A 27,805-nucleotide genomic window follows, 5' to 3' on the forward strand; every position below is an offset into this window, starting at 1 on the left:
CGATCGAAAGTGTAATTATTTTAGGATTTTTTTTAGATTTTTAACGAAGTCTATATTCTTAAATTGAATAATTTGTTCAAGGCGGGAATTCCCGGGATCCCGGGAAATTTCAAAATGAATCCCGATTTCCCGGGAAATGAAAAAGTGCGGGAAAAGAAAAACTCTACTTGGAATCCATATGTTGCTAGAAAGATGTGAAAGGTCATAGCTAACAATGGCATAAATAAATACTTTGAATAAATTTAAATTGTACAAATGTTTCAAAATAAAAGCTAAGCATTTGAAAAAATCCCATATTTTTAAGAGTTACACCCAATATAAAGAGTTAAAGAAAGATATTTAAGTTTAAATTTTCGTTGCCCAACATTTTTGTTTATAAATTAATTCTAATAAATGTCAATATTTTAAAATTAGTTTTGAAAGTGGCTAAATTTTAGCAAAAATAAACGCATTTTCAAAACTAATTTTTGTAAAAATTTTGCAATTTTTCAAACTCGTTTTAAAATTGAATTTCATTATTTTTCACCACTAGGCGGAATGTGAATTGTTAAAAAAAAAATCATTTTGCCTGTTATTTGAGAATTTATTAGAAATAAGAGGATATTTTTAAAAATATTTGGACATCTAATACCGAAGATATTTGCTAAAAAACAAAATAAAGTCATGGTAAGAAACTAAAATTTCAAAATATATTTTATATTTTTTCTTCGAATCCTGTAACTATTTACATTTGTAAATAGGTCATAATCATATTGTTATGGATACTCTATGAACTATTAGGGATACTGGTGTAGCCGTCCTTATTAATTTTACCACAATAGGATCAGGCATCAAATCAGACCAATAATATATAAATTATAGCTATTTTAAATTTCAGATATTTACAGATAATAGTGCCAGAGTTAGGGTTAAACCTTGCTTTATTATAAAGTTTTAAATTTGTGCAATTTACAAGCTGTATAGTCTTTCTTGGCGCCCTGTATCTCACCTTGTATTCTCATACAATATTGTAATCGGTCCAGATTCAGAGAGGTACATCAATTTTTAATGAAACAATTACTCATATGAATAAAATGTATTTCGATTTGATTTACTGGTTTTTTATTATAAAATAGGAAGGTTATCATCAGTAGAATACTTCATAACTTCATTACACATTGATATAGATAGTACCACTCACTCAATCCCACTCGATGAATTTAATAATATGAGAATAAATATTTTGTAGAATTTATTAAAAAAAATCTACGGGAATATATATTGTTGTACGTGTTTAATTGCGTAGGAGAGTGTTTTTTTTTTTGCTAAAGCTCCTCCTGCTGTTCCGTGATGTTACTGTCAGTTTTTCGAAGGTAAAAAGGATGATGCTGAGATGCATTAAAAATTCCTTGTAGCCGTAAACATAAATATGTATGTATGTTGTATATCTGAGTTTTGTTGATTATTTTATGTTGAAGTATACTCTGTCATTTTGATTTTGTTTATGCTAGGGTATTCAATTATACAATATTTTTATTTTAATTTGAAAAATAACACACTCCAACAAATAAAGAAAATCATTGCGTGTAGCTTTGGATCTACCTTAAATTTTGAATATTGGCTGTCATAAGTAAATTCGTGTGCACGTTTCGTAATCTTATATGTACATTTGTATAATTAAATTGATTTTAAAATTATGTTCTTATCGAAAAAGTTGAAGCAATGGACGAAATGTGTTTTGTTACATTTGTAGTTTAAAGAAAATCAATAACACGAATTTTAATTACTTGAAGATAGAGATTTAGGCCCTGAGTAGGCCTTGAATTCCAAACATTGCGTGTAAAGAGTGTAGTGAACATTTAAGACAGTGGGAAAGCGGTAAAATATAGTAATTTGAAGTGTACTTATGATTTTATGATGGGTTTATGGGACAGCAGTGCAAAACATGAACATTGGATCAAGAAAGTCTGGCCTCTATTGATTTCCAGAAATAACTAGTATGTGAAAACATTAGATAAAACTGCTCCATGTTTTGGATAATTTTCAGGTTTGAGTACAGAAAAACTAGGGTTGTAGTCAGTGTTTAAAAAACTAGACTACAAGTAGCAGTAGCAACGAAAAAACACAAGTAGTCTAGTTAAAAAATTAATAAAAACTCGGAGTCAATAATTACTACTACTACTGCTACCTTCACATTTTGGTAGCAGTAGTTGTAGTAGTACTAATAAAAGAAAAATTTAAAAGTAGCAGAGTAATTTATTTTCTATTGCTACCTTAAAAAAGAAAAAGTTTTGATGTAGCAGTCATTAGTTTTTATTAATTCTGCTACTTTTAAAATTTAGTAGTAATAGAAGACCAAACTAAAAACCTCTGACCCAAAAGTATGACATCCTTTTAATCTAAAGATCGGGTATCCACAATATGATCACCTATCTGTGATCATAACATGTAATTTTTTCACAAATGTGTAATTTAGTCGCTTAAACGAATTACTGTTCACCCTTGTTTATACTGTTCAATAAAAAAAATGTAGTTACTTCTTGTTACTCCCATCAAGTATTTCATTATAAACATATTTTTAATATGCACTTCATTGTAGAGTTTTTCCTGCAACATCATTGTTGTACATATTGTTGGGTATATTTCCATTTGTTGAATTATTAATACATTTGTATTTATGAAAATATTTACATACTTGTAGGTAGGAGTATACTTTAATAAAAGGTAATTTTGTTTAATAAATTTTATTCATCTTACGCCATCTATGTAATTTGATATTTAACAATAACTTTGATATTTAGCTTTCTAACAAGATTGGCTCGTAACCGCTAAGCTATCGTTACCGCTAAAATATATTTACTCAAATAACCCAAGTTAGCGTTACCGTTACGTTTTAATAATTTCGAATCGGTAACCAATGAATGAAATTTCTGATTTGATAGTCTGATTTGTATTTACATGAGCTCGTACATGGAATGGGGACTAGTGGGCGTCCCTCAAAGTAGTTCTCCTCGGGTCTCGTAACTAGTTCTCGTGTCAGCAGCTAGTGTCAGCAGCTTTTAATTTAGAAACATTACATAGCTAGATCGTCTTGGAATCATATGAGGACCCAGGAGTTATATACTTTTTGGTTCTACGACCAATATTTCATTTGTACGTTTCAATCATTTCGAATCGGTAACCAATGAATGAAATTTCGCATGAGGTGTTTTTGAGACGATTGGCGTCCCTCCATGGATCTCGTTCCGGATACCTTTCCCCTAGAAATCAATCGCGTAACTAGTTCTGTGTCAGCAGCTCTTAATTTAGAAACATTACATAGCTAGATCGTCTTAGAATCGTCAAAGTATTGGCCATTGTTAGCTATGAACTTTGCCACAGAGACAGCTCGTTCTGCATCGATCAACATAAATAGTAGTCGGACCACGCAAGATTTGGACTATAAGGGTGACCAGTTCCGAACCACTTTATTCTAAATACTTTTTAACAGGTATTGCAACATGTGGCCGAACGTTGTCATAATGAAATATTTCGGTTTCATCACAAAGTATACAGAGATGTCAAATTTGACGTTTCAAAAATTCAAAATCAGATGATAGGGCAGTTCTCTTAAAAAGCGATAGCAAATATTTTGTACTACAATATCAGAGATGTGTTAAAGCAAAACGCTATATACAACGCGAATATGATAGACAAAGTAATGTAATCAAAACAAACAAATAAACAAAACAAAACGATGAAAAGGGCAGTTCATAAAGAGAAAGACATATAGTAAACGATATTATTTTCTGTCTCGTGACGCCTCTGTATACTTTGTGGTTTCATGCCAAGTTCCCTGTGATGGTCTGGTCAGATTTCAGCAGCTCGTAATAGGAAGGACCCACCAAATACAGATCATTACCTTAGCGTCATGGATATTTGGCTTTGGTGTTGATTCGGCTGGTTGGCCGAACTTCACATAAGATCTCTTACAATTCGAGTAATGTCTCCATTTGTCATCACAAGTAATGATTCGGTTCAAAATTTGTTTATTTTTATAGCGTTTAAGCAGCATTTTAGACATACAAAATGCAGCTTTCGGAGGAATCCTGCTGCTTGCAAACGTTTTGAAATTGCTGGTTGAGTAGCTCCCAATGATTTTGCAAGGTCTTGTTGAGTTTGACAACAATCTTCATGGAGTAATGGGTCCAATTCTTGGTCTTCAAACTTGTTTGGCAGGCCTGGGCGATATTTGTCTTCCGTATCAAAATCATCATTCAGAACCGCACAAACCATCTCTTGCACTTTGAAACCGATGAAACACATTCACCATAAGCTTTGTAGAGCAATCGGTGTGCTTCAGCTGCACTTTTTTTTCAAATTAAAAAAGTAAAGCAAAACTTCCCGCATGTGACGCTTTGTTGGCACAAAATTCGAAATTTTCAAAGCCAAAAAAACATTGTTGTTCAATAACTAAGTTAGATTAAATAACAGATATGTATCCTTTAAAATGACATATATGTTATTAAAAACAAAAAACAAGTTCTATTGTTAATCCCACATTTTTAAGTCATATACCCAATATAATATCTATCTATATATATAAAAATGAAATGGTCATGGAGCGATTTGGCCAATTTTTTTTTATTCGATTTTTTTGAGTCCAACTGTAATAAACTGTAATAAAAAAAGCCCCCTAAAGTATGCAGTACAAATTTAGATACTTTATTTGCAAATAAACAAGAACAGGGTGTATGTGGCTTGGAGAAACTTGAAGAACTAACATTAGTAAATAGCTACCGGGCGAAGCCGGGGCGGTCATCTAGTTATTGTAATGAATATTCATCCATCATTTTCAGGAAAAATTAATTTGTTTTTCTATTTCTTAAATTGAATTTAAATTTTTGAATTAAACAGACATTATTTTATGTACATGAACTAATTTTCTATTTTTTTTCTTCTTTTATTTTAGCAATATTCTGTAATATTTGAGGTAAATATAAATTTTATTTTATCAAATTTAATTTAAGTATGACAGCTTTTCAGATTTGTTTCAAAAACGTGTCAACATGTTTTTTTTTTGTTTTTTTGTTCACTGAAAAATAAAAAAACAACGTTTGGTTATAAAAATTTATATATTAATTTAATTGAATAAATTGTTTAAGTTATAACTTGATAAGCATGTTAATTGTTTAATTTTTTACAATTTTGCATATAATTATGAAGCTTCGAATTAGTATTAATTTCTTATTTGGCGTTAATTAAATAAATCTTAAATGGTAAAAAAAAAATATTTACAATAACACTTTTGAGACAATTTTCCGGGAATTACTTAACTGGATTGAAATTTGTTAAACCTGTGTACACACATGAAGGCAAATTAAACTGAAACCAAAGTCATGTTTAAGAATAAGCCTTTTAAAGTGAAACCAGATTTTCTAGAAATCTTCTCATTAAGGAGGTTCAGTTACGCTAAAAGTCTTGCTTTTTCAGGAATAACATTTCTGTGTTCTTCAAATCCAGTTTCACAAGACCCAAATATTCAATGAATAGGTTACAAATCAAAAAAATTCTTAAGAAATTTGTATTGTTTTTAGTATATCATTAATATATTGGATTTTATGGTGAATGTGTTCCATCGGTATCAACGTGCGAGAGATGATTTATTCGGTTCGGAAGTGGTGTTTTTACACCTAAGACACATATCGCCCAGGCCAGCCAAAAAAGTTTTAAGACCAAGAATTGGAGGCATTAGTGGGAGTAACTCAAGTAGCAATTTCAAAGCAGGATTCATCCAAATGTAAATTGGGTATCATACGAATTGAAGCTGAGAGACCTTGAAAGACGATTGAATTGAAATGGATCCTTTACAATAACTCCAGCCAACCAGCCGAATCGACACGAAAGCCAAATATCCATGAAGCTAAGGTAATTCTCTGTATATGGCGGGAGCAAAAGGATCCTATCTATTATGGGCTATTATCTATTATGAAATCTAACCAGACCGAGCATTGGCCGAAAAACGACCAGACCTGAAACCATAATAATCTATCATTACAACGTTCGGTCACATGTTGCAATATCTGTGAAAAGGTTGTGAAGTTATGCCTCTCCCGCTTTATAGTCCAGACCTTGCTTTGTCCGACTACAATTTTGTTTCGATCGTTAGAAAACGCTCTCTGATACTCTGTTCTAAAGTAAAGCGTATCCCAAAGCTTTACTTTGGAACAGAGTATACGATATTGGCTTGATTCGTTCTTGGTCTCAAAAAATGTGCAGTTCTTTTGGCATGGAATTCATATGTTGCCAGAAAGATGGGAAAGTGTTATACTAAAGCTGCCAACACACGGATGATTTGTGAGTGTGATTTGTTCATGTTCGACTTGTTAATGAGACTGTCCGCGCACAAAATCACATCATTCCGTGTGTGGCCAGCTTAACAATGAATAATATTATATTGAACAAATGTTTCAAAAAAAAAGTTAAAAATTTAAAAAAACAAGTGTGCTGAATCTTATATACCCTTCACCAAATTATACTTCAAAATACAAATTTTAAATATTTTTTGGTAAACAAAATTTATTTTTTCTAAAGTTGTTTTTTGAATTTTTTGAAAAAAAAATTTTTCGAATTGTTATTTAAAATTTTTTAAAAAAAAATTTTGGTTTTTTAAATTTCTTTTGGTGAAAAAAAATGTTGGTTAAAAATATTTTTTTCCCATTTTATGTCCAACTTACTATGGTCTTAATACGTCGTTGCAAAGGTCTTTGAAATATCTAGATATCCATATTGTCTATATTAATGACTTAGTAATCCAGATATAGGTCAAAAATAGGTCCAGGTTTTTTCCTCATATCTCAGCCATTTGTTGACCGATTTTGTTGATTTTAAATAGGAAAGCATGTCTGACAGAATTATTGAAGATTTGGATCCCGAAGATATCTGGGGTCTTCAGAAAATTGATTTCAACAGACAGACAGACGGACGGACATGGCTTAATCTACTCCGCTATCTATAAGGATCCAGAATATATATACTTTATAGGGTCGGAAAATTATATTGTGGAAATTACAAACGGAATGACAATCATATATACCTTTCTCACGAAGGTGAAGGGTATAAAAATCACACATTTTTAAGTCATACAGCCAATATGATTTCGGGCCTTCCACATGTCCAATTTTCACACACCCTTCGCAGTAGATCATACTGTATTTTGGCAATAACGCATCGAATATTCGCTTCCAAGTTGTCGATCGTTTCTGGTTTATCTGCTTAAACCTGGGACTTTACATATCACCAGAGAAGGTAATCCTAATCAAATCACATGAACGAGGTGACCAGTTAACAGGTAAATTTTTTGTTTGCCAAAGAATTCTCTCCATTAAACGAACTGTCATACTGCGATTACTTTTTGGCATTTATGATCAGTATACTCTGGACGACTTTGTGATTTTTATGGAGCACATAATCGTTCATCTGTGCAAGCCATCGCTCGAACTAACTGTGGATAGATTTCATACCATGTGCGTACTGAAGAGAATATCGCATTTGTAAACGTAAGTATGCGAGAAGGAGGCATTGGAGGCCAACTTTGTTCGTGTTATTTGTGACATACGGCCAGCAATGTTCAAAAAAGTGACCCAAAATTTCACGTTCAGAATGCGGTTTGTCAAGAACAACAAATGTTTTTGCTAATTATTTTTTACAATTTCAAATTCTATCGAACTTAAAAAAACATATTTGATAAAAGGTTATGTTTTTGAAAACTGAAATTACGGACTATAGTTTTCAAAATAACTTTCCATCGTATTGTCACTCACTGTATTTATGGGCTACCAAATTAAGTTAAAATTCATTGAAAGAGCGGACGTTTTGAAAGTCCGCAGGGATTTAAAGTAGAATAGATAGTTTGTAAAGACTTTCTGAAGTTTATTACAATGACAAAATTATCTGTCACTTGTCACTGTCATAAAGTTCAGATTACGGGAATAAACCAAGCCTAGTATTAATATTCTGAATACATATTTTGCTAAAACTTGTAGTTGTCCACTTTTTCGGTGCCACCTAAAAAAAAAAATAAACGATTAGCTTTTCACTCATCTGCATTATTTAATTTACCGTTACAATCGTACATTTGAGTACAAAACAGATAGAGAAACGTATTTTTATTCGTTTTGTTTCTTTTGTACTGTGTTCTCTATTATAATGAGTAAATCAATTACCAAACGTTTCTTAAACGTTTTTTATCAGAATGTTTCAATATTGTTCTTACTCTTTTCTTTTCTAGCTGCGTACGTTTATATTAATGTACGGTTTGCGTTCACGAGCAAAAATAATACAAAACAAAATGGCACAATCATTCTCATTGTTTACGTTTGGTTCTTGTTTTACTCATATCAAAGAACAAAACAAAACCATAGCAAACGTTTCGATTTGTTTATTTCCGTACTCTGCTTACCACTAAAGGGACGAAGCAAGCCCTTTACCAGAAAATTTATTATTAAATACAACCGCACAAAATTAGCTAGGATTAGGTTAGAATTCGTTAAAAATTAATTAACTAATTTATTTGGTTTGTTTTGTTCTGTTTCTTTTTAAACATGAATATGCTCCATTTTTCAATAATTCTGAGCCATGTGGGATGCCTATGGCTTCAATAATCTCTCGCACTTTCAATCTCCGATCGGCCAACACCATATCATGAATGTTTCGGCTGTAGAGACCTCAACTGGGCGTCACAACGAAATTCTGTAAACCACTTTTTTTTTATAACCTTCACCTTCGTTTGTAATTTCCATAATATAATTTTCCGAACCTAAAAGTATATATATTCTGGATCCTTATAGATTGCGGAGTCGATTAAGCCATGTCCATGTCTGTCTGTTCCGAAGCCCCCAAATAACTTACATACACGATTCATACATCAATATCTCCGGAATTCTTCCGGCACGGTTGCTATTTAAAATCGAGAAATCGGTCCACAAATGGCCGAGATATAAGGAAAAAACCAGGACAACCTCGAGTTTTAACCTATTTTTTACCTTTATCTGAAAAAAACAGGACAACCTCGATTTTTAACCTATTTTTGACCTATATCTGGAATACTAAGTCAATAATATAGACAATATGGATATCTAATGATAGATATTTCAAAGACCTTTTTTTCACCAGAAGTTTCTTTTACGCTAAATATTAAAAAAAAAATTAATTTTAAAATTTTTTTTTTTAAACAATTAAAAATTTTTTTTATTGACAAAAAATTAAAAAAAACAACTGGAAAAAGAAATAAATTTTGTTTGCCTAAAAATATTTAAAATTTTTATTTTGAAGTATAATTTGGTGAAGGGTATATAATATTCGGCGGCACAGCCGAATATAGCTCTCGTACATGTTACCATTGAAATTAACCAATTACCAAATCAAGCTTAGCCTTTATTTGAGTTTTTTGCCGCAAAAAATAATGCAAATAATACGAAATTCTCTTTTTTCCATTTTTTTTCTCAAGTCACGCGGTAGTCTGCTATCAATGGCTGTTAAACACAATTTAAATGACGCAGCTTGTCATTAAAGAGGTGTCGACTGACAGCTGCCTGTTGACAGGAGCAGTGTTGCCCTTACAGTTAAGAAGCGGAAAATTAAAAAAGCCAGATCTCAATCCCATAGGTTTTCAAATGAAAACGATGCCTTCTTTTATTCAATACCATAGTAATGAATACTTTTCAGTTTTTTAATTAATTATATTTTTGTTAAAATTAAAAGTTAAAGATGGTTCTACTACTATCTTATGTCACAATCACACACTGTTTAAACACAACAACATTGTGTTTCGATCGTCGCCACCTCAAAATGTCAAACAGCTGACTGTGTGTTTGTTTTGGGATTCTTAGGTTTCCCTCCCACCTGTTACTTTATTAATGTAAATAGAATTTAAAAAAATGTTCTATTGTGTTTTGTCAGCTTATATTTAGCGCCACTGTGAGCATCTTATCAATACAGGTAAATACATCGTTAGTTTAGAGTGCAAACCTGTTAAGTCCAATATTGTATAATTTTGAAATCAATTTTCATATCGCAAAGAATGTCTTACAGTAGAGGCTTTCGTTCGTACGACAATTGCTTCTTAGCTCCGGTACAACCCGAATCTTACTGGGCAAAGATTGTGAACTCAGTTTTTTTCCCATGTATGAACTTTAGATGACAGCAGAACTGTTACAAAAACAATAAAGTCTTTATATCGATTGATAGAGTTGAAACCAATGAAAACATGCAATAATACTAATGTGAATATTTTCCATTTACATATTTTACCAAATAAAGAAAAACATCACATTAACAGATTTAAAATATGTACTTTGAAAATTATATTACACAATTTATGAAAAGGGTTTTAGCACATTTGTACTCTAAGCTAACAATATATTACTATTGTGTTCTGTTGCTTTATAATCAACATTTTGCATTGTTTAACACTACTGCGTAATAAAACAAATCAATAAAAAAAATTAACAATTTCTATACCCAACACTAAACTGATGCAGTGTATATATTGATATTGTCATTCCCTTTGTTACACATCGAAATATTGGTCGTACACCCACAAAAGTATAAATAAGATCTGGGTCCTTATAAAACTCTAAGACGAAGTAGCATTGTCCGTCCATCTGTCTATTGTTTAAGGCACGATAGTACTTAACCCTCTAACCGGCCAATTTTATTTTGAGGTAAAAAAATATACCAGGTTATTGTTTGAATAAAAAAAAATACGTTGGAATAAAATGAAACAAAAGACAAGTGCACGTTCATATATATCACAATAAGTAAATTGTTTGTCTCTTTACACATATTTACCGTTATAACGGGAGAAATAATCGAATAAAGCAGCATTACATACATTTAACATACCCCGCCTAAAGGCAGCCTTGCCGGTTAGAGGGTTAAAGTGAAACATTAAAACAAAATAGGGCCTAAACAAGGAGACCTAGAACAAAATATCTTGAACCGGTAAAAAGTGTTAAACCAAAATATCTGAACAACTTTGTTCGGGCCTACCACGAAAATATACTTTGTTGCCGATAACATTTAAATGAAATTTACCACTGATATTTTCCAATAATAGAAAATATTCAAATCGAGTGAACCAGATATAAGTTTCTATACAAAATGTATTATATTTGAGGTGGGTATATCATATTCGGCACAGCCGACTATAATGCTCTTACTTATTTTCAAATAAATTCCACTTTTTACACAGTTATTGAATATTTTTTTTAAAAAAAACGCGTAAAGAATTTAACAAATTATTTATCTCTCAATGGAAGTATCTAAAATACATATAGTATAATATATATTTTTGTTTGTGTTTAAGCTATAACTTATTTTTCTTTTGTTAATAACAAACACTAACAAAATAAATAAAACACAGTTGAAGATTGTCATGTGAAATGTTGCACTTGGCAGTTAAATGTCAACATTAATATTAAACAAATGAAGAAATAAAATAAATAAAAATTTATATTTGTCAAGCAACATTTACGTTTATAGTTATAAAGGTTAGCGCCGTTAATATTAAACTAATAGGGTTCTATATTTGAAACAAAAACGTCGACCTTTTGAAGTTTTTAAAATTTTTAAACAGTTGACTATTCGACTATTCGACTTTTTGACGTTTTTATTTAAATCGACTATTTTCTATTTTTCTACTATTTACCATAACTTAGTGTACACACAAGTAAGTAAGTATGGTCGGTCAAGACCATATAAAAAGTCGACTTTTCGATTTTTAAAAAGTCGTGGCCGTAGAACAAGTGAGATTGCAAAAATCAAAAATTTCACGTTTCCCTAAAAAATATTTAATAAACCTATTTTACAGAAAACTATCCATCGATTTCATATATGCTACTCTTGTTACAATCAGATTTTTGATTCAGAAGATATAGTCCATCAAAGTTGACTGATTTTAAATTTTCAAAAGAACAGACCATTTTTAGGTAAATTGGTCCGCTTTGAGATAAAATATATCAAAAACTATGTAAAGGATCATCATTATTTTTGATTCTATTGATAGATATATTTATTAAGAAAATATTGAAGAAAAATTTGTCCAGGTAAATCGATATTTACCAACTATCCATTTTTTAATATTTCTCAACTTTGATGGAAAATAAAAATATCAATTTCTATATTTGCCATATTTTCAAAATAAGTTCTTTGATTATTCCTTTACCTAATGCAAAAATTTCAAGCTGCCCGTTCTTGAACCATTTTTTGCTAGAGTTAAAATTTTAAAAAAAGACAGCCAAAAAAATATTTTTTCCAAATTTTTTTTTTTTATATTTTTTGGAATAATTTTAAATCAAGTAAAATAAAAAATATTTTATTTTACTTCCCATAAAATTGATTTTTCCAAAAATTTCAATCATTTCATAGGCTGATCAATTACACAGGGCAACAAAATCAAAAAATTTTAGAGGCTTTTTAAACCACTACACAATTTTGATGTATTGTGGTTCCAGTAGTACAAATATGGTACAAATTTTAAATAATATGGAGAAGTTTTTTTTTTTAAATTGTGAATTTTTGTAGATGTTTCTCCACATAATTTATGATAACTAAAAAAGGTTTCGTCCGATATTACAGAAATAAACTTGGAAAAGTTCAAATTTACATAACCTTTAATCTGTTTATATATTGCGTTTACGTGAAAATAGCAAATTTTTGTTGTTTTTAAAAACTCACGAAAAATCGAAAACGCAGAAATGGTTCAGGTTTATTACTTTATCACAAACCCACATATAATGACAACAAAATGAGATATCGGTCATAAAAATCGATTGATTATTTTCGAATTTATTCACAATTAAGTGAATTCGCTCATTTTCACAAAATTTTACTTTTTTGTTTGATATACATAAAATTGAGTAATTAATAATCTTCTTTCGATTGATTGAATTTTGAAAATATTTTCCACATGATATGTACAAATTTTCACATACAGTGGTGGTCAAAACATATGCAACTAGCAACAGAATTTTACAAAAGTTGTTTAAACTAGTTTTAAAGGTAAACAAAAATATTCATTTGCTTATAACATTTGTTTATTAATGCTTTAAAAATGAGAATATGAAATTTAATTCTGAATTTTTTGCATTGAAAAGAAAAAAAATTAAAAAAACTACGAATGGGTTGATATTTCAATGGCCAAAACATATGCAACTAATTGCTTCTAAAACATTTATGTCTATAAAACTTAATATTTGGTGGTAAATCCTATATTTTCAATGACGGCCTTACATCGGCAAGGCATTGAAGCTATCATATTGGGAATAAAATTTGCAGGAATAGCGTTCCAAGCATCTACCAATCCTTGAAACATAATATCTGAATTAGTGCAATTTTCGGGGTCGATTCTTTGATTAACGATTTCCCAAAAGTTCCCAATGGGATTTAAATCCGGTAATTGTGGTGGCCATTCCATTACTGAAACTCTTTCTTGTGCTAACCTCGATTTAACAACATGTGAAGAGTGCTTGGGGTCGTAATCGTACTGAATAACTCATGGAAGAGGCATATTATCCTCAGAATTTGGAAGCATTACTCTTTCCAAGATGTCTCTATAGATAAATCTATCCATTATTTCATTAATTTTGAGCGATGGGCCAACTCCAGCAGCTTAAAAACAGCCCCCATACCATTACGTTACATCCTCCATGTTTCACTGTCTTTTTGCAGTATCGAGCTTGAAGCCGCGTGTTAACTGGTCGTCTTACATAACACATGAAATCACTTCCGATGATATTAAATTCGGGTTCGTCGCTAAATAGGACGACTGGTCCATTTGTTTTCTGACCAATTTAAATGCTCCATAGCAAACTTAAAACGTTTCTTTTGATTACGTTTTGATATAAGCGGTTTTCTGCGCGTAGGGAAAACGTCGTTGAAGCATGCAGGATGCAACGTAATGGTATGGGAGTTGTTTTTCAGCTGCTGGAGTTGGCCCATCGCTCAGAATTAATGAAATAATGGATGGATTTATCTATAGAGACATCTTGGAAAGAGTAATGCTTCCAAATTCTGAGGATAATATGCCTCTTCCATGAGTTATTCAGTACGATAACGAACCCAAGCACTCTGCACATGTTGTTAAATCGAGGTTAGCACAAGAAAGAGTTTCAGTAATGGAATAGCCACCACAATTACCGGATTTAAATCCCATTGAGAACTTTTGGGAAATCGTTAATCAAAGAATCGACACCGAACATTGCACTAATTCAGATATTATATTTCAAGGATTGGTAGATGCTTGGAACTCTATTCCTGCAAATTTTATTGCCAATATGATAGCTTCACTGCCTTGCCGATGTAAGGCCGTCATTGAAAATATAGGATTTACCACAAAATATTAAGTTTTATAGACATAAATGTTTTAGAAGCAATTAGTTGCATATGTTTTGGCCATTGAAATATCAACCCATATGTAGTTTTATTTAATTTTTTTTATTTTCAATGCAAAAAATTCTGAATTAAATTTCATATTCTCATTTTTAAAGCATTAATAAACAAATATTATAAGCAAATGAATATTTTAGTTTACCTTTAAAACTAGTTTAAACAACTTTTGTAAAATTCTGTTGCTAGTTGCATATGTTTTGACCACCACTGTATATATTGCGTTTTAATCGCCTGATTAGCGGTGTTATAATAAATTGAAGCAAAAAATATATTTTTTACGTGAAAATAGCAAATTTTTTGTATTAAAAAATCATAAAAAATCGAAAACTGCAGAAATTTCTTATATGAGATATCGATCATAAAAATCGATGGAGTATTTTCGAAATTATTCACAATTAAGTGAATTCGCTTATTTTCGGAAAATTGTATGTGCGTACAAAAAAATTTAAAAAAATCTAATCATAGAATTAAAAAATTTTACCATTTTTGTACTTAGGTAACCATGATGCATCAAATCTATATAGTGGTTAGAGAAGCCTTTTTTTGCAGTTGACCTGTGTTATCTATCATATGCCTTTTAAATTTTTTGATTATCTCATTTGGTTCAAAAGTTATGATTTTTGCAACGAAAAAACTCAAATGGCGCCACTGTGGGATGTTTTAAATTTTGTTTTCAATTTAAATTCAATTTTAAACGCAAAACAAAAATAAATTGAATGAAGAAAAAATATTTTAAATCATTTGCGATTAGATTTGAATTAACAAAAATGTAACCTTTTAAATGGTTAAATGAATTTTATTGTGAATTAATTCAACAATGAATGATTTCTATTCAAATTAAAGTTTTAATTTAATTGAAGCTAAATGATTTGTTTTGTTGTACGAATTACCAACATTTTTAATTCTGAATTAAGATTACAGAGAATTAAACTTAAATTTAATTAATTAATTCGAAACTCTGATTTCAAAAGTGCAATTAAGTCTGTATTTGTGTTTTTTAGTAGAACATTAAAATTACTTTTAATTATACCCTAAACCACCATAATGGGGAGCGTATTATGCGTTTGTGCTGATGTTTGTAACGTCCAAAAATATTTGTCTACAATACATATATAGGTTGCTATTTAAAATCGAGAAAATTGCAATATTTTGTTCACCAAATTTTTTCCTCCAAATGTCCTTTGTGAAGGTTATTTAAGATTCGGCACAGCCGAATAAAGCACTCTTACTTGTTATTTGTGTTTTTGGTGCATGTTAATAAATTCTGCTATTGACACACACTCATTTGACAACAATGAAAATGTCAAAAATATAACAATAATATAAAAGATAAACAAAAAAAAGTGAAAAATAAAAATATATTGTAAAATAATACATACATACATTCATATGCATGTTGTTACTGTTTTGAAGGACATTAAAGGACAAACTATAAAAATATAATATTCGTAAAAATTGTGAATTTTAAAAGAACTGCAAGTACGGCGAATACAATTCCCACTAAAACAAGAATTAATATTGTTGAAATATACATACATATCTGTTAATTTATTCCACAGATTTTTGTTTGTTTGGAAAATTACGTTTCATTAAAATTTGGAATGTATCAACAATAAAATATGTTTGTATAACAATATTATTGGCAATACAAACTGCATTGCCGACACAAAAAACATGGCGTGAGTTTGTTTACAATTTTAAAATGAAAAATGGCGCATATTCATAAATTATCATTAAGTGTTAACTTTTTAAGTACATATTTAAGTTATTCACAGTTGGTTTGCACTCCATTATGGGCAAAGCTGTAACTAAATTACAAATAAATGAAATAATAATTAAAAAAAAAATTAAATTAAATGACCCCTTTCACACTAGGCAATTTAGTTGCGCAAGTCTCTTGTGTTTGTAGATGCCAGTGGTAATGTCAGGTTAAGCAGTTAGTTTTTAGTTTTATTGTTAGCTATGACCCTTTCCCATTTTTTGTAGCAACATATGGATTCCGAGCTAAAAGAACTGCTCATCTTTTCAGGCCAAGAACGAATCAATCCCATCGAATACTCTGTTCCAAAGTGAAACGTATCACAGAAAGAGCGTTCTGCATCGATCGAAACAATAAGTAGTCGGACGGAACACGTTCTGGACTATAAAGCGGGTGAAGCAAAACTTCCCAACCACTTCATTCTAAATACTTTTCAATAGGTATTGCAACATGTTGCCGTGCGTGGTTTCTTGTCTGGCCGCATATTCTGGGCGTTTTTCGGCCAATGTTTGCTTCAAACGAAGCAGTTGCGTTACTGGTACAGGTTCCCTGTGTTTTGGCTCCCACCAAATACAGAGAATTACCTTAGCGCCATGGATATTTGACTTTGTTGTCGATTCGGCTGGTTGACCGAGCTTCACATGCGATTTTCATCGCAAGTAATGATTCGGTGCAAACATTATTTTTTTTTATAGCGTTCAAACATCATTTTGCACATGTAAAATCGTCTTTCAAAGTCTCTACCCAATTTACCTGCTATTGGAACGTTTTGAAATTGCTGCTTAAGTAGCTCCCACTGATTTTGCAAGCTCTTGCTGAGTTTGACAACAATCTTCATGGAGATTCTTGGTTTTCAAACTTTTTTGGCTGGCCTGGGAGATCTTTGTCAAAATCAACAAGTTTTGGTGCTTCAGCGATAATTTTTTTTTTAAATTTGTTCAAAGAAGTAATGCAAAACTTCCCGCATATGACGCTTTTTTTGTACAAAATTCGACATGTTCAAAGCAAAAAACCTACAAAATGACATCAAAGTTTTTTAAAACAAAATCCGCATTCAAAAGATACATCATCCATTGTAAATCCCTCATTTTTAAGTCATACATCCAATAATACTCTACTTTTAAGAATAAAGTATATAAAAAGATTTCCCGACATAAATTTCCCCGGAAATTCCTATTATCCCGATTATGAATGTATTTCTAAATAATCTCCGTTTTTTCGAAATTATATACCCAAATTCTACGTGCTTGCTAAACAATGTTTATTTTTAGAATCAATTTTGTTAGATTAGATAGATACACTTTAAATTAAATATTAAACGTTTCTTTTTGGCCAAACAGAAAAATATTTAAACAAACAAATCAAATTATATAAAATCATCACGTAGCCAGAAAAACAATAGAGTTTTTCATACAGAATTTCCAAAGGGCAACGTCATGTCTTGTCACACACAAATAAACATTTTGAAGGATATTTTGAAGAAAACAAAATAAAAAAAAAGAACAACAAACAAAGAAAAGATGTATGTTCTTTAAAATTGATAAAAATCTGTTGAATCAATCAAAATCATCCCCTGTTTTAATATATTTTATTTTTAAGAAAACAACAAATATTCCAGAGCTACAGTTTAACCTTAAAATGTTTTAAAAAAGAAATGAGCTAATATTTTACTTTACATACATATTATATTGCAGTATAATTCACTATAGTGAGAATACGTACTGGAAAATTTACTGCGTTTCGGTATTAAACAAATATTCAAAAGTATAAAAGTTTGAAATAACCAAAGAAATTAATTTTAGTTATTATATTATATATAAAAACATACATGTAATATTGACTAATATTCCTATGTTGATCTTGAAATAGTTCAATTGTCTAAGAGCTAGTTTCTTACTTGTCAGTTAAACTTAGCTTAACACGCTGTTAAATTAAATCTGAAACTTATTTAGCCGGGATTTAATCAATGATTGTGTTTCTCACTAATGGATTACCGCCTGTTTATTTTGTGAGCATTGTCATACTTTTGAGTCAAATCACATACTTAGGTTTAACTCGACAATGATGCTCAGTTAAACCTAGATTATATACTAAATAAATAATAAGTGAGAAACACAATTTTTAGTTTAATCTAAGTTTAAACGAATAATCCTCATCCCAGATACTAGCTCTAAGTGTCTCATCACTTAATCCGGAGTCAGCAATTAATGCTTTGAATAGTCCTTATACAACAAAGTGCATTATATTAAAAGTACACTTTTGTCATAAAATCTTACATTTAAAGGTTAAATTGACTCAAATAAAAAAACAAATTATATTTACTATTAATAACTAAGGAGTGAGATCGAAAAATTCTTAACACACGTTTTTCATTACATTTTTTAACCCAAGTATTATTTGAATTTTTTTTTGATCAAGTTACCTTTGAAAAACATGTCAGTTATTATGTGTAATGTCAATTATATTAATTTTTTTGTTAATCTGATTAAAATGAGTGACCAGAAAAAAGTGCGTACTGAAATTATTAAATATTTTCAACAAAACCCAACTTGGTCTTACAAAAAGTTGGCCAAGCATACAAAGGTCTGCCGTCAAACTGTTTCCAATGTTATTAAACAGTACCGGGAGAACTTGTCAGTTGATAGAAAACCTGGTTCAGGTAGAAGGAATGGTCCACATGATGTTTCTAAAGCCAAAAAAATAGAACGCATTTTCAAAAGAGCTCCCAACACATCCGGTAGGAAAGCAGCCCGGTTAGCTCAGTGCTCGGACTATTTGGTACGAAAAGTTAAAGCTAATGCAGGTTTAAAAACATACAAGGCTCAAAAAGTTCCTGACAGGAACGCTACTAAAAATTTAGAGGCCAAAAACAGAGCACGGAAATTGAAGTCAAGTTTTATAAAAAAATATTCTTGCTGCATAATGGATGACGAAACGTATGTTCTGGCAGATTTTTCGCAACTTCCAGGTCAAAAATTTTATGTTGCTGATGCTCGAGGGAATGTTGAAGAAAAGTTTAGGACCCAAAAGCAGACAAAATTTCCCAGAAAGTTCTTGGTATGGCAAGCAATATGCAGTTGCGGCAAAAGAAGCCACTCATTTGTTACAACGGGCTCTATAAATACCGAAATTTACATCAAGGAATGTTTACAAAAAAGGCTGCTTCCATTCATAAGACTTCATAATGTGTCCACTTATTTTTGGCCTGACTTGGCATCCTGTCACTATGGCAAACAAGCCCTTGAGTGGTACAAGAACAATAATGTGGTATTTGTACCAAGAGAGGCAAATCCTCCAAACTGCCCGGAGCTAAGGCCAGTGGAGAGATATTGGGCTCTTGTTAAAAGAGAATTGAAGAGTACAAAAAAGGTGTCCAAAAGTGTGGTAGATTTTAAACGGAGATGGACTACATGTTCGAGCAAAGTGACAGAAAGCACTATAAAAACGTTAATGGAAGGGTTTCCGAAAAAGGTTCAAAATTTCATCACTAGTGATTAAAACTATAAAAATAATTTTTTTTGTAAATTGTAATAATAATTTCAATCAAATAAAAAAAAAATTAAAGCTGTAAGTTTAGTGGTTTCTTTTTTATAAACATATATGTATGTTAAGAATTTTTCGATCTCACTCCTTAGTAGACAAAATTAAATGAAAAAAAGGTTAGACAACACAGACCGACCCTCTTAAGGAACAGGTTGTTTACTTTAATTTACCTATACACACACACACACCAAACGTTAGGAGTGGTGGTACCAGTGTAACCAGGGGATTATTTTCAATATTTACAATCCTAGAAACCATTCAAAATCCATATGAACGAGAATTGAATGTTTTGTCAATGTTAAAATGTTGAAAAATTTAATGTTAAATATTTTCACTACGTTTAAGTTGGAAATTCCGACAATTGCAATGAAATTCATGATAATCCCTAATAGTACCCCGATAGATAGTGTGATGTGCTATTAGTCTGAGAGAAGTTCATCTTTTGAGGCGAAGAACGAATCCAACCAATATCGGATACTCTGTGTCAAAGTAAAGCGTATCCCAGAAAGAGCGTTCAGCATAGATCGAAACAAATAGTAGTCGGACGAGGCATGGTCTGGACTATAAAGCGGATTAGGCAAAACTTCCCACTCACTTCATTCTAAATACTTTTTAACAGGTATTGCAATTCAATGATCGCTTCGTTCGGTACAGGTTCCCTGTGATGGTCTGGTCAGATTTCAACAGCTCAAAATAGATAGGAGCCTTTTGCACCCACCAAATACAGAGAATTATCTTAGCGCCTTGGATATTTGGCTTTGGTGTCGATTCGGCTGGTTCACATACGATCTCTTAAGCTTCGGGTTATCTTAAGGGATCAATTTTTTATCAGGTCTCTCGGCTTCAATTCGTATGATACCCAATTTCCCTGCTTGTGGATGAATTATGCTGTTTCGTGTCAAAATCACCACTTCTTAACCACACAAACCATCTCTCTCTTACGTTGAAACCGATGGAACCGATTGGTGAGCTTCAGCGGCACTTTTTTCAAACTAAAGAAGTAAAGCAAAACTTCCCTCATATGACTCTTTGTTGGCAAAAAATTCCACATTTTCGAAGAAAAAAAAACATTTTTTTTTATCGGATTTTTGCCGGATTTGAACGGAATTATCAGGAATTATATTTTTAAGAACAGGATAAATAAAAAAATTTTATAAAAACGAATTAACTTTATTTTTTTTTTTCTTAATAAATATCTCAAAAGTTGACGTCCTGTTTCAATATTTTTCCCGGAGTTAGACTAGGTCTAACAAACAACTTGTAAACTAGTGTTATTATAAGAATAATAAACACTCATGGTAAAGGACAAACGTAACATATTTCGGGATGTTTGCCCCAGTTCTGGTAACTCTGGTGAGTACCTACCTGTAAGCACAACCACACATGCAAGTGAGTGACTTTGTGTGTGTGTTGCAGAGCTGTAAATGAATGATTCATTAATTAAATGCATAGATTTTGTCTAAAATATGAATTGAATTAAGTGCGTGTCTTTTTTTAATGAAAAAAATCATTTTATTTTTCAACATAGTCTCCTTTGAGCTCTATATACACATTGTACAACGCGTCTCCAATTTGTTTATACCTTCCAAAAAGTTAGATTTGTCGTGGTCATCAAAATTTGTTGTTGTTTGTGAGATGATTTCATCGTTGGAGTCAAATATCTTTCCGCCGAGCAATTTCATCAGATTTGGAAACAAAAAATAGACACTAAGGGCCAAATCCGTAGAATAGGGCGGAATACGTAGAATAGAATTCGTAGCCAATTGGCCATTGTTAGCTGTGACCTTTCACCATCTTTCTGGCAACATATGGATTCTGCTCATGTTTTGAGGCCAAGAACGAATCAAGCCAATATCAGATACTCTGTTGCAGAGTGAACCATATCCCAGAGAGAGTGTTGAAAACTGCACATTGTGAACAAACGCGGCGGCACCCATCTTGCGGAAAGCTTTCTCATACCCAAGTGATCAATCGAAATTGTAACCACTGTGCCATGTGAGATGCATATGGCTTCAATCTCCGATCGGACAACACAATATATTGAATTTGTTTGATTGTTACAACTGGGCGTGCAGAACGTTTGGCATATTTTGTGCTTGTACGGCTACAATGAAATTCATCAAACCACATTTTTACCATTGAAATTAATGGTGCAGAGTTCGCTTAGCCTTTAATAATAATGCACATTTTCCGTTTCCATTTTAACCTTAAATCAAGCAGTCTGCTATCAATGGCTGTCAAACACAAACGGAGCTTGTTCAAATTTTGACAGAAGTCAACTGACAGATGTCGGTTGACAGCATCAGTGTTGCTAAAAGGCGGGAAATTCAAAAGTCACGGACTTATTGAACCACCGTCATATAATTCAATTTCGTTTTTGGATGGAATGAATGCATTTAAGAATTTTGAATTCTTTCAAATTTTAATTCAATTTATATTTTTTTTTATTAAAATTCATTCAAAACTTAATCATTCTTTTACAGCTCTGGCGTGTGGTTGCTCTCCTATAAATATATTTGAATTTTTACATTTTTCAAAATACCTTCTTAAATGTTTTCGTTTTGGTTTGATTTCAAGTGGTGTGGATGTATGTTTTTGTTGTTGAAAATTTCTCGAATATTATTAGCTTCAAAATTGTATTCTGTTGTAGTTGTTGTTAGGGGTAATCGATATTTAAGATGTGTTTTTATTCTACTTTTTTGTTTTCATTATCTTCTTAAGGTTGGTTTTTTTTGTATATTTGTCTGAAATCCATTTTAAATTAATTTTTTTTTCGGTGGTTTTACGACACGTGTAGAATTTTTGTTTGATATTAAACATTTTTGTTTGTTGTATTTTTTTTTGTTATTGTACATATATAAATAAATCAAGGATTGAAAGTTGTATTTGTTATTTGTGTATATTAAGTTAAAAAAAAACAATGTCTGGAGTTCCAGGATTGAGAATTCCAGAATCTTTAATTTTGTGATATTTATGACCTTAGGCTATTTTTAAATATTAAATGTAAAATTTCGTATTGTATTGTATTATAATTAAAAACCATTTTAAACTAATTATTCTGATAAGCTTATACAAAATGTATAAATAGTGGGGGTAATGGTTTCATATAAAATTATTTATAACAAATACAAAATACCCAAAGTGCTATTTATAAAATTATTATTATATTAATTTATAGGAAAATATCATAATTAAAAAATTGCATTCTCATTTAAAACAAACTTAATCAAAATTTTACTAATACTCATTTTTAATTTATTTCCTTATTCATTTTAGCTATCATATTTCAAAATCTGTTCAAATTACATTGACATCATATAAACAAACAAAAAAAAATTAATAAAATAAACCATCTTTAATCCATCGTTCAATTGGCTAAAACAAAATCATCCATCAACATTGCAAACAAAACAAAAAAATAAAAATAATTTAATGAAAATTGATTTAAATTAAAGAAACAAAAAAAAAATAACAACATTTCGCCAACTCATTATCGTAAGCGATATAATAATTAAAGCCTTTATGATGCCCTTTATTGCATTGGAAACTTAGCAAACAAACAAATGATATAATAATCTCGGAACTTTCCATATCATTGGAGAAATTCAATTAATCCTACCCTCAAGGATATACACAACAACTACACAGTCATCATATTCATATTGCTTAAGAAACCATATTAGAGATTATTAATCTGCAGCGGGGCACAATTTGATAATAATTGTGAAAACCTAGGAATAAATTAGAATTTAATTTTTATACACAAAAGCACGCATTACGCGAAGCACAAACAAACACAATTTGTCACAATGAATTTGTGGAAACGTATTGCGTGCAATCCCGAAGTCAAACAATCCATGATACAATATTACGATGAAAAAGGATTGGCCGATATACGAATCTATTTAGCACCATGGATTGAAGAGAGAATAATGTAAGTATATGTAACCAAAAAAAAAAATCTATTGCTACAAAACATCCTTTAAAAATCCATTAAATTTTCCACCCGGTTTTACAAAACATGTTTATGTTCATTATTATTTTGTTATGAATATTATTTTATTTAATTTTTACTTAAATTTATTGAATTCCTTGAAATAAATTATGCAAGCTGCTGCTTCATGTTTATACCGTCATAAAGAAACCTTTAAAATGCTAACGAAATATGCTGTCAACTCGTCTCTTGTTGTTGTGCGAGTACTTAAACCTCTTACAAAAAAGTTCCTTAATTATATTCTCAATTATTGTGGGTGCTATGCAAACTGCATTTTCACTTCATTCATGGAATCCTTTAATAAAGGGTGTTTTTTTTAAGCCCGACAGAACTTACGAAAGGATTAGCTGTCAAACGAACTGTCATACTGCGCTCACTTTTTCATATTTATGATCAGTATACTCTGGCAAATCATCATGAATATGTTGACGCTTGCACAACGCTACCAAATTATCAAATTCATCGATTCGCACAACTTATAGACGACTGTTTTATCTCAAAATTGTGTTCAGCGATGAGGCATCATCATAAGGTCCGATGATGCCACCATCGTCAAGCCGGAGCTCTCGTTACGGTGAATGGAGATCGTTATCGCACCATGATCCATTATTTTTTGTTTGAAAATATGGATGACTTTGATCCGGGGAGATGTTGTTTCAATAGAATGGCTACGATTTATTGAAATCAAAATTTGGCGATAACTTGATTTCGAGAAATGGACCCGTTAATTCGCCCCCAAGCTCATGGGAATTGACACCTCACAATTATTTCCTATGGGGCTGTCACTGGTTTATGCGGATAAACCAGGAACAATTGCCGACTTGGAAGCCTACATTGTTCCTGTTATTCGCTTCGTCAGGTGGCCATATGCCCGAAATCATTTTGATATTGTAACTTTTTACAATATCAAATTCTCTATATGGCTTTAAAAACACCCTTTATTTATATTTTCTTCTTCTGGCTCATTTCACAGCTGTAGTCGCATAGTAAAAATGACAAGAATTATTTATTTTATAGGCTTCGTTGACTTATATATTAATCGGCTTAAATGCAAGCATATTTAAATGCATATAAGTGCAGGTATTATGACGACGTTCTTTTAAATCACGACTTTTCCGAAGTATGTATGTAGTCATTTTGGTAACAAAAGAAGTCTGTAGGCTAAAATACCCAAGAAACAAATTAATTAACATTTTGAAAACTTGAAAGCAAATTAATAGCAGCAAGAAAATAACACGAGATTTATTTATAGCAAACATGTCAATAAATTGTACATCTGTCTGTTGATATCAACTTTCCGAATCCCTCAAATAACTTACAAACATGATTAATGCATCAATATAGCGGACTTCAGTTGCTATTTAAAATCAGAAAAATCGGCCCACAAGTGGCTGAGAGCAAAAAACATCGACTACTTCTTTTTTCCCCCTATACATCGATTACTAAGGTTGGGGTTTTGACTTGAAGATCAGCGATTAAATTAAAATTATTTTAGTAAATTAAATTTATTAAATAGTAATATAGTTAACAATAGCAATTCTATAAACTAATAAGGGTTATGTCACACGCTATTACATATTTACGTGTGAAGGTGACAAATATTAATCGTATGTATAACATGAATTTTGACATACACATGGAATTACGCATATATCGAATACATGTTGAATACATACCGTGTGACTCCGCTTTAAAATGGTATTTTTTTATGAGACCTTCATGCAGCCTAAATGTTAACAATCTTTTGAATTGAAAAAAATTCAAGAAAATAAGTTATTACTGACGTGAAGTTATAAAACCCTTTTTATACCACCTTATTATTCATATTATGAACTCTTAATGATTGATTTTCTTTAATTTGCAGGTCAGAACGTATCAATAATTCATCGACTGAACATTACGAGCGTATTGCCCATCAATTCTATGAGGAACTGAAGCAGAAACTTATTCCACTCAGCAACGATAATTTGATGAAATTTAAACTTGCCGAAATCTGCACAAGCGTTACACAAACACCAGCCGTGGAGTTATACACACACATTCGTTCCGGTCTGCAGCGTGAGATACAGCTGGTGGACCAAATGCCACAGTATTCGTATATGAGTGGTGTCGGTGTGAACGGGAGTGGCGGTGGTACCGTCGGCATGTTGGGCGGAGGCACCATACCTGTTGTACCAGGTATGCACACACCCACACTCGCTTCCACCGGCAACGGTGGCAATGCCTACGTCGGCAACGATCTCTATGCCCTGCACGGTCTCATCACCAAACTGAATATGGACATTAATGCGGTGTTTGCCGACATGCAACAGTTTCGCAGCAGTTATGAAACATTTCACAACTGTTTCAACAGTTACAATCAACGTAAGGCCCACATGTCACCGCAGGATATACAGTCGACAGATCTGCAGCTGCAGGAACAGTGTCGCATGTTGGCCACCACACGCAGCACCATACTAAACGATTTAAATCGAATAATCGGCACCTACAACACCATACAGACAACGGTGATAACAGAATTGAAGAACTGGCAACGTAATCAGGCGTTGGCTGGCAATGGTGCACCATTCCGTGATAATTTGGATGACATACAACGTTGCATTGAGCTGTTGGTCGAGATGGTTGGCAAAATTCTGGATAATGTTAACATGATGAACATGATAAGGTTGGATAATAACGATGACATCAGTGAAATGATTTCCCGTGTACGTCAGGCTCAACAATTGTTGGTGCTGTCATCATTCATTGTTGAAAAACAACCGCCACAGGTTATGAAAACCAATACCAGGTAAAAAGAAAAACAAAAAACATTTTAATATTTTCACTACATAATTGAGTGTACGCCAGTGTTGCCAGAAGAATTTCTGAAAAATCCCTATGGCCTACGTCAACAATAAATGTCCCTTCGTTTTTTCCTACATCAGAAAATATCAAAAATTCTCTCTTGCTACAGATACCAAATTATTGATCTTTGACCTCTCAAGACCTTGCTTACCATAACGACAGCATGCCAAATCAGTCCAAAAATAAGTGGACACATTAAGAAGTCTTATAAATGGAAGCATTCTCTTTTTTAAACATTCCTTGATGTAAATTCCGGTATTTATTGAGCTCTTTGTAACAAATGTTTGGCTTCTTTTGCCACAACTGCATATTGCTTGCCATACCAAGAACTTTTTGGGAACATTTTCTGCTTTTGTGTCCTAAACTTTTCTACAACATTCCCTCGAGCATCAGCAACATAAAAATATTGAAATATTGACCCGGAAACTGCGAAAAAAAAATGTCCAGAACATACGTTTCGTCGTCCATTATGCTGAGGTATATTTTTTTTATAAAATTTGACTTTAATTTCCGTGCTCTGTCTTTGGCCTCTAAATTTTTAGCAGAGTTGCTGTCTGGAACTTATTGAGCCTTGTATGTTTATAAACCAGCATTGGCTTTAGCTTTCCGTACCAAATAGTCCGAGTACTGAGCTAACCGGACTGCTATATTACAGGACGTGTTGAAAGCTCTTTTGAAAATGCTTTCTATTTATTGGAATGTGCACCATTCCTTCTACCTGAACCAACCCACAAGTTCTCTCTACTGTTTAATAACATTGGAATCAGTTTGGCGGCCGACCTTAGATTGTTTGACCAACTTATTGTAGGACCAAGTTGGGTTTTGTTGATAATATTTAATAATCAGATTAACAAAAAATTAACATAATTGACATTAAACATAATAACTCATGTATTTTTCAAAGGTAACATGATCAACAAAAAGTCAAATAATACTTGGGTTAAAAGTTTTAACAAAAAACGTGTATTAAGGTTTTTTCGATCTCAATATTAACCCTTATCACGGTTAGATTAATGATAAAATGCAACCTGTTTCTTTAATCTAGTACCAAACTGTCGATGGCGTAAAACGCCTACTTCAATTATGCATTTATTGGTTTTTTATCTTAATCCCATTTTTAGGGACATTTTCCTATAGGCGCACTTTAAATTATGAGGGAGTTTGACATTTTTAATAATGAGTTATTATTAGGAATTATTAAAAAAATGCGGCCCGGCATTGTTTCTACTAATTATATGAGAAACTTGAGATCAATT

The 27,805-nt window shown here is 31.7% G+C and overlaps 1 protein-coding gene across 4 annotated transcripts in view; it reads left to right on the plus strand.

The window, feature by feature from the left end:
* Nucleotides 1–27,805, plus strand: part of Stat92E (Signal transducer and transcription activator Stat92E) — a 118,641-nt gene that overhangs the window by 76,948 nt on the left and 13,888 nt on the right. For 2 of the 4 annotated variants that reach the window (XR_010576865.1, XR_010576864.1), the window contains exons 2-3: nucleotides 4,931–4,951; nucleotides 25,570–26,493. Coding sequence is in view for 1 of the 4 variants with exons in the window: in XM_065516210.1 (XP_065372282.1) it covers nucleotides 23,521–23,645; nucleotides 25,570–26,493 (1,049 nt within the window). In the remaining 3 variants the exon portion in view is untranslated. Of the gene's footprint in view, nucleotides 1–4,930; nucleotides 4,952–23,419; nucleotides 23,646–25,569; nucleotides 26,494–27,805 lie in introns of those variants that run through there. The other 2 variants (XR_010576863.1, XM_065516210.1) reach the window with 1 other exon arrangement.

This window comes from Calliphora vicina, chromosome 1 (assembly GCF_958450345.1).
Source record: "Calliphora vicina chromosome 1, idCalVici1.1, whole genome shotgun sequence".
NCBI lineage: Eukaryota > Metazoa > Arthropoda > Insecta > Diptera > Calliphoridae > Calliphora > Calliphora vicina.